The 8,401-nt window shown below is 48.8% G+C and overlaps 1 protein-coding gene across 2 annotated transcripts in view; it reads left to right on the forward strand.

Annotated features, from left to right (window-relative positions):
* Positions 1-8,401, forward strand: part of EHMT1 (euchromatic histone-lysine N-methyltransferase 1) — a 226,780-nt gene that overhangs the window by 83,639 nt on the left and 134,740 nt on the right. Inside the window, exon 3 of one of the 2 annotated variants that reach the window (XM_012654816.1) lies at positions 1,832-2,388. In XM_012654816.1, coding sequence (XP_012510270.1) covers positions 1,840-2,388 — 549 coding nt within the window. In that variant the 5' untranslated portion in view covers positions 1,832-1,839. Of the gene's footprint in view, positions 1-1,831; positions 2,389-8,401 lie in introns of those variants that run through there. The other variant, XM_012654817.1, reaches the window with a different exon arrangement.

An 8,401-nucleotide genomic window follows, 5' to 3' on the forward strand; every position in this document is an offset into this window, starting at 1 on the left:
TTGTATCATTCTTCATTGTTTAACCTGCCTATTTAAATTCCTTATAGAACAAAAATCTACAATTTTGATATAATTAGATTTTTCTTTTTACGATTTATGCTTTTGCTGTTTTATGAATTTTCCCTGTTTCTAGGCCACAGATCTATTCTTCTGCATTTTCCTTTATTAACTTGAGGTTTTCAGACCGTCTGGGACGTTATTTCCCAAGCGTGAGTGTGCAGGGGACTCACCCAGGCCTAGCTGAGACCACAGGTGTGGGCTGCGGCTTCAGGTTCAGACTCAGCAGGGCGGGCGCTGCCTTCTTCCTCCTGCTGCTGCTCCTCCAACCGTGCCCTGCTGAGCAGCGTCTGGAATCCAGCTGTGCCAGTGGTGTGTGGTCAGGGCCCATGCACATTTTTCTCTGTTATAGTGAGTCTGTTTTTCCTTTTCCATGATTTGTTATTCTTTTCATGATGTACTTTGTTACTTGTGAAAATTTATTCTTCTGTATATATATTAGATTAAGGTCACGGCGTTCTTCAGTACACTAATGGGAATTTTGATTAGAATATCATTGAATTTACAGGTTTAATTTGAGAAGACCTGACAGCTTTGTAATGTGTCATCCCATTTAAGAGCATGAAATGCCCTCTGTTTAAAAAGTTTTTCTCTACACAGGCTTTGAGTGATCTTGGCTAATTTTTTATATCCGTTGTAGTTTTTCCTGCTTTTGTGACTAATAGCTTTGTTTTTCTCCTACGTTTTCTAGTTAATGTTTGGGTAGAGAAATGCCCTTATTCAGCAATCTTACTGCACTCGTGTGTTTGCTCAAGGACTGATTCTGTCTCAAGGGGATGATGACACCAGGTGTGAAGCGCTGGTCCGTCCCTTCCTCTCCAGCCCTGCGCCTCTCGTTTCTCTCTTTCCACTTAGGTTCACCCAGCACCTCCTTCGTGTTACACACCAGTGCTATTAATGAGTGTCCTCATGCTCTTGTCCTGTGTGTGGTTAATTTCGTATTTGCGAATTAAGTATACATTTGCTCAGAATTTGGTCTATAGCCTTCTCCAAGTTAAGGAGGCGTCTACCTGTTCTGTTTTGCTGAGGGTTTTACAAAATTATTAATGGCTTTTTATTTATTCAGAAAGTATTATTACACACATTATGTGCCAGGGGCCCGCAGCTCGCTCGAGGCACAGTTGTGAACACACAGAAAGATGTCGTGCTCGTAGAACTTAGGTCCTGGGGGAGGAAGGACAATCAGTGTGGTAAATGATAAGGTCTGCAGTGTTAGCTGCTGAGCACGGGACAGGTGGGAGCAGTAAGGGGCGCTGAGTGGTGGAGCCGCAAGCTTGATGGAAGCTCTCTCTGCGTCCAGGGATGCAATGGTGAGTTCGTTGCTTCAGCCTGTCAGTGGAGTTAAACATTTTTGTCTGTCTTCTGTGTAAAGTGTGTTTCTCGTTATGACTGTCCTGGGTGAGATCTGCCGGTGTCTGCAGAGAAAGGCGAGCAGACCAGGGGTAGCTGGAAGTCCGGCCCCTTCCTGCCTGCCTGTTTAGGCTTGTTCTTGGGAAGAAGCTACTTCTGAAGCCTTGTTCTCTATCAGTTCTCCAAACATGCTCGGGTTCTCCTTATACTGGTGACTCCCTAACTTAACCAATTAACTTTCAAACTTCATGTTTAAGAAATAATTTTATCTTTAATGTTTGAACTTAAATGTTAGTTTGTATATGAAATAAAAGGACTGTCGGTAGGAGTTTCACATAAGCAGTCAAAGAGATTGCGTTGGTGGTGGTGTCGTAGGAGGGCGGGTGTGTACAGCTAGTGACGGTTCTCTGTCCTCTGTCCGCAGAGATATCTATGGCTGCCGATGAAGGTTCAGCAGAGAAACAAGCAGGAGAGGCCCACATGGCAGCAGACGGCGAAACCAACGGGTCTTGTGAAAAAAGCGACGCCAGCAGTCATCTGAATGCAGCAAAACACACTCAGGAGAGCACAAAAGTCAGCCCACAGGAAGGTACCAATAAACTCACCCGAATAGCAGAAAATGGGATTTCAGAAAGAGACACAGAAGTGGGGAAGCAAAACCATGTCACGACCGACGACTTCGTGCAGACTTCTGTCGTGGGCAGCAATGGATACTTCCTAGGTAAACCGGGCCTGCAGGGGCAGCCCGTGAGGACTACCAGCGCGCTGGCCTCCTCGCTTCCTGGCCATGCTGCAAAAACCCTTCCTGGAGGGGCTGGTAAAGGCAGGACTCCAAGCGCTTTTCCCCAGACGCCCGCCGCAGCATCGCCTGTGCTCGGGGAAGGGAGTGTGGACGCAGAGGACAGGAAGCCTCCCGCCCCTGGCACCGATGTCAAAGTTCACAGGGCACGCAAGACCATGCCGAAATCCATCATAGGCCTGGTAATTTTGTGTCTTCTCTTGCTGTTTCCTTTCGTTCTTCTCGTCTGTTTTAATGATGGCGCGTGGACTTCCACGCATTAAAGAGAAAGGCCAGTGAACGGCAGTGGCCATCCAACAGATGGTCACCTCTGGCCTGTGGAGTTGGGAGGTGCTGCTCGTGCCTCATGAATGTGTGACAGAGCCCAGTGACTCTTCCTCACTTCCTTTTTGGGCTTAACGCTTCTGATAGGTCCTTTTGCCCCTGATGTAAAGACGTGTCGGATACTTTCGAGGAGGCGCCTTCCTCTTCTGCTTTGGGCCTGGGGTTTTCCTTCCAGCTGGAGATCCGCAGCCCTCACCCTGCCTCACTGGGAAGTGAGGAGCAGTGAAGTTGGGTGGGGCCGCAGTGTGAGAGTGAGGGACCCGCCCCAGGCTCCCTCCTAACCCCGAGCTGCCGGACTCAGTCTCACCTGAGAGCAGACTGAGCCTGTGTCTGGACGCTTGTGCTGGCAGGACCTGCGCTTGGCTCGCGGCCTGCTGGTCTTTGGCTCATCCCCTTGTCTTCCGTGGCACGTGCCCAATGAGGTGTTCAGACGGTGTGCGGTGCTGTTACTTTGCTCTCCCACCCTGATGTTACTTTGGGTATGAGTTCTGGGTGTGTGACCACATTCCCTTGGAATTTCTTGTATCTGACATCGCTGGTGAGCATTCCGAATCCGTGTTCTTGTCCTTTGTTTGTGGATCATCTGCAGTTTGCAGCCTTTTAGGGCTTCACACACAGAACCTTTCCCACGGGCCCTGTCCATCTGAGGATTTGTGCCTGTAGCTCCAGAAAAATGCTGCGTGTAATTTTTCTTTCCGGTTTCTTCCTGTAGACTTCCTTTTAGGTGGTTGGATCTTCTGTCTCCTTGGACAGTTCCCTGCCTGTTTTCCAACTTCCTGATTTGTTTCTTAGCCCTTCACATTCTTGCTGTTCATTCCATATGTTGGTATGTTTTATTCTGACATTTGTGGTTTTTATAGTCAATGTCCCTGATTTTAATCTTTGTTTCTGTTTTTCTTAGAAAAACTTTTTTTTTCCCAGCATATTATGGGGGCACAGATGTTTAGATTACGTATGTTGCCCTTGGTCCCCCCTCTCCCCGCCAAGTCCGAGCTTCAAGCGTGTCCATCCCCTGGATGGTGCGCATCGCACTCTTTGTGTATGCGTATACCCGTCCCCTCCTCCCCCTCCCCCCTCCCCCCTGCCTGACATCCAATAGATGTTATTCTTATATGCGCACTTACGTGTTGATCAGTTAACACCAATTTGATGGCAAGTACATGTGGTGCTTGTTTTTCCATTCTTGGGATACTTCACTTAGTAGAATGCGTCTCAGCTCTATCCAGGAGTATACAAGAGGTGCTATGTCACCATTGTTTCTTAAAGCTGAATAGTACTCCATGGTGTACATATACCACATTTTATTAATCCACTCATGTATTTATGGACACTTGGGTTGTTTCCACATCTTTGCAATTGAGAAAAACTGTTCTGAATTATATTTTGTCTTATCCTTCAAAAGATAGCAATTATAATTCTTTTATAGTCTCTGTTATAAATTCTGATTCCTCAAGTGAGAGTTCTGTTTGGACCTGGCAGCTCATGCTGCTGGTGATCTTTCCTCGCAAATGCTGACCTCCTCTCCCCGGGCGTGCTCGCCTGTGTCCTGTGCCGCTGTGCCGTGCTGCGCTTGCTCTGTGTGCCTGCAGGGCTTGGCTGGAGTGGACTGCTGGGCCCAGGGCATGGGCTGCCCTCTCCCCAGGGGTCCCCACAGCTGCTGGGTTCCATTCTCTTCTAAGACAGCCAGATGGGTGCCTCCCGACACCAGCACCTGACACTTGCCCTGGCCCTGGCCCTCGGCTTGCTCTAGCATGGCTGACCTGACTCAGCTTCAGCCTTTTGCGATATTTTTCAGTACGTGTCAGAACTTTTAAAAAAATCCTTAAAATGATTGCAGAGTCACAGGAAGCTGCAGAAATAGTAGAGACATCCCATGTACGCTGCACTGTCTCCCTCAGTGGTAACATTTTCATAATAAGAGCACAGCGTCGAAATCAAGACAGGTATGAGCCACCACACCCGGCCTGTTTCAGATGTTATATAAATGGAATTGTGTGGTATGCAACCTTTTGAGAGTGGCTCTTTCTGCTTTGCATGGTTCTCCTAAGATCCATCTGAGTTGCATCACTAGTCCGTTCCTGTGTGTGCTGGTCCCTGGTATTCATCGTGTGGTGGGCTCCACTCCAGCCCCTCACCCATGGAAGGACATTGGTGTTTCCAGTGTTTGGCTGTTACGTTAAAGCTGCCCTGAACATTGATGTACACATTTTTGTGTGGACATAAGTTTTTCTCTCTGTGGGTTGACTGTACAGGTGTGTCATTGCTGGCTTGTATGGTGCTAGATGTTTAGCTGTATAAGAAACTGCCAACCACACTGCAGAGCGGCTGCGGCATGTCACGGTCTCAGCAGCAGCCTGGAGCAGTCCAGTTTCTCGAGCCCTCGCCAGCGGGGGGTGTTGCAGCTGTTGTCATCCCAGCCGTCCTGACGGCTGTGACAGCCATCACGCGTCAGGCGGACTTCTCCCCTGACTGCCGACCTGTCGCGCATCTCTAGGTGCCTGCCTGCCACCTGTGGCATCTTTGGTGATGCGCCTTCTACACCTTTTGCCATTTTGTAACTGGATTGTTCTGTCAGCTCGGAGAGCTCTGGGTGTGAGTCCGCCACGCGGTACGTGGTCTGCAAGTACTTTTCCTGGTGTGAAGCTCATCTCCTTTCTCTTAGAGGGTCTTTCACAGAGGAAGTGTTTTCCATTTTGATGAGGTCCAACCTGTCAGTTTTCTCTCATGGGTTATGCTCTTGGTGTCCTGTCTGAGAGCTCTTCCCCCAGTCCTAGATCTTGATTTCTCTAATTGCTTTTTCTAGAAACTTTTTAGTTTTGTCTTAACTTCAAGTCTGTGATCCATTTTGAGTTTAACGTTTGTATTAGGTCTGTGGCTTGGGTTGAGGCTCATTTTTTTGGTCTATGGATGACACTCCATTATCCATTTTAGGATGCATGTCAGAAATTTTAAATCATTTGTTTATCTCCTTGAAGTTATACTTTTATTGCATTCTCACCTCCAGGATTTTATTCTAATATATTTTTATCTGTAAGGATCTTTTATTGTCACCTTATTATATTCCTTTAGGGAAAAAAGCACTTTGAAATTTAATCTCAAAAAACTTCTCTGACCATAAGCCTTTGTTCTGGTTGGAGCTATTATTGTGATAATTAACAGTATACAGTTGATTACAACACATATCATTTGGTTGAAAATTACTAAACATTTGCAGACTGGTCATTTGTAGGGAAAGAGAACTTGAGTGTTTTGAGGCTTTGGAACCTGATTTCCCAAAGACTATCGATGCCTTCTCTGCACCCTGGAGAACCTTCGTCTGCTCCTGGGGATCCCCGTGGGAGGAAGGAGGAGTAGACTGACCTGGGTGCCTGTCCCCGTGGGCTGTGGACGTGGTGCTGGCAGAGACCGGGCCCCTGCTCTGCTCCCGGGAGCTGCTGGGTGCCTGTGGCTTGGACCTGCCTCTGCTCCCCGCCCCTTGGAATTTCCTGCCATCCCAAAGCCAGTCCAGTCCTGTTTGGTATTTGTAGGACACCACGTGCTATTGAAAATCGGGTTTTAAAGACAGTCATTCCAGTGGTAAAATGAGTGTTTCAGGCTTATGATAATTAATCTGATTTTCTTGTAAAAGTTTACTGAAGCATCAGCACAGCTTCAGACGTTCTTACTGCTGCTTCCCCCGTGGACAGAGCAAGGAAAGCTGATGCTGCGGGAAGGGAACCTGCTTTCTGGGTTGCAGCGCTGTTGCTGCGGCCTGTGTCGCGGGACTGTTTCCCAGCCGAGCTGCGCGCTCCGGGAGGTGTCAGGGGCAGCCCGTCTGCTTCCTCCTCTGTTTCTACGCCCACCTCCTTCCCCAGGTGCCCACGCTGGGCTCTGGGTGCTGGTGGACAAGTGATTCTTGGTGACTGTGTGAGTGAGTGTCCGGCTGTGGCTGTGCCACCCTGCCTCCAGCTGCAGGTCTTCCCTTCCCTCCCTCTTACCTTTGCGCCCTTAGATAACAGAGTCCCAACGAAATCCAGAATCCTCACCCAGGTTCAGCAGTTCTTAATCTTACTGTTTAGATTTCTGAAGATAACCTGTTAAATTAAAGAACAGGTTTTGTACCTTAGAAAGAACTAGCCTCAGGTGGTTATTTGCTCTTCAGGTTTTAATTCTGCCCCTCATTTGCATGTACTTTAAAATTACGTTTTGTGTCTGTGTACAAGCGCCAGTTGAGGTGGACAGCAGGCTGCCTGGTCGTTTGTAGGTGACATGGGAAGGCACCGTCTGGGTCCTGTGTTCGGACAGTGCTTTAGAGTCACGCCTGGCGCGTTTGAGAAAGACTTTTAAAAAGTTTCACGGAGCAGATGTGTTACATTCCAGCAGCGTTCTGCATGCACAGGATGGATGGAGGCCTGAGCAGGAGAAACCACATCTGGTTATGGCAAACGGTGGGCGAGCTGGGTGGGTCTCCACGGGGCAGAGAGGCAGACAGAGTGTGTAAGTAAGATAGAGAGAGGGAGAGAGAGGGAGAGAGAGACGGGGACAGAGAGCGCAGCTCGTGAAAGCAGGTGCTCCACGGGCCTCCCGGCCGCCCTGGCACCTGCCTCCTCTCCCCGCTGTGTGCACTCCCCTCTGTGCTGACCTGCCTCCCTTGTGCCGTCTTTGCCTGGAGCCCCGGGGTCACCTGTTTTACAGGTATTCATGACCTTGGTTGCTTCTCCCTGGTCTTGACTCCAGGAGATGGGGATGCCTTGTCATGTGTGCGTATGTGTGTTGAAAGATACGTAACAAAAGTGACCGTTTTAACCACTTTAAAGTATATATAGTTCATTGGCCTTAAGTACATTCATATTTTTGTGCGGTCATCACCACCGTCCTCTCCAGATCTTTTCCATCTTGTGAAACTGAAACTCAGTCCCCACTAAACACGAACTCCCCACTGGCTCTCCCTGTCCCCGGCAGCTACCACTGTACCTTCGGACCTGTGACCCGACTGCTCTGGGGACCTCCTGTGAGTAGCGTCCTACAGCACTTGCCCTTTCGTGACTCACATACTTCACTCAGCGTCACGTCCTCAAGGTTCTCCCTGTGGCAGCCTGGGTCAGGATCTCCTTTCCTTTCAGGGCTGGATCCTACTCCGCTCTGCGCACACAGCATTTTTCTCAAAGCCCATCCATCCGTCAGCGTGCACCCAGGCTGCTTCCACGTTTCAGCCGTGGAGTGACGCTGCTGTGTACACGCATGCACACACACGCCTCCGAGACCCTGCTTTCAGTTCTTCTGCGTAAACACCCAGAAGCGCAGTTGCCGGAGCAAGTGGCAACTCTGGGTTTAGTTTTCTGCGGAACCGCCATGCTGTTTTGCGCGGTGGCTGCACCATTTTACGTCCACGCCAGCGGCACACAAGGATTCCAGTTTCTCCACATCCTTGCCCACACTCGTCATGTGCTGTTTCTTTGACCGCAGCCATCCGAGCGGGTGTGAGGCCGTATCCGACTGTGGTTGTGACTTGCGTTTCCCCAGTGGTGCGTGATGTCGAGCATCTTCTCATGCTTTTTCGCCATCTCTATGTCTTCTTTGAAGAAATGTCTATTTAAGTCCCTGGGCCATTTTAAATCAGGTTGTTTTTGTTGTTGTTGAGTTGTAGGACTTCTTTATATATTCTAGACATTAACTCCTTATCAGATAAAGGATCTGCAGATATTTTCTCTCCTCCCACAGGATGCTTTTTCACTCTGCTGATAGCATCTTTTGATGCACAAAGCGTTTTAATTCTCATGAAGACACGGTCTGTTTTTTCTTCTGTTGCCTGTACTTTTGGTGTCGTACCCAAGAAATCACTGCCAAATCCAGTGTTGTGAAGCTTTCTTCCTCTGTCTTCTTCTAGGAGTT

The sequence above is a fragment of the Propithecus coquereli genome, unplaced genomic scaffold (genome assembly GCF_000956105.1).
Source record: "Propithecus coquereli isolate 6110/MARCELLA unplaced genomic scaffold, Pcoq_1.0 Scaffold449, whole genome shotgun sequence".
Lineage (NCBI taxonomy): Eukaryota > Metazoa > Chordata > Mammalia > Primates > Indriidae > Propithecus > Propithecus coquereli.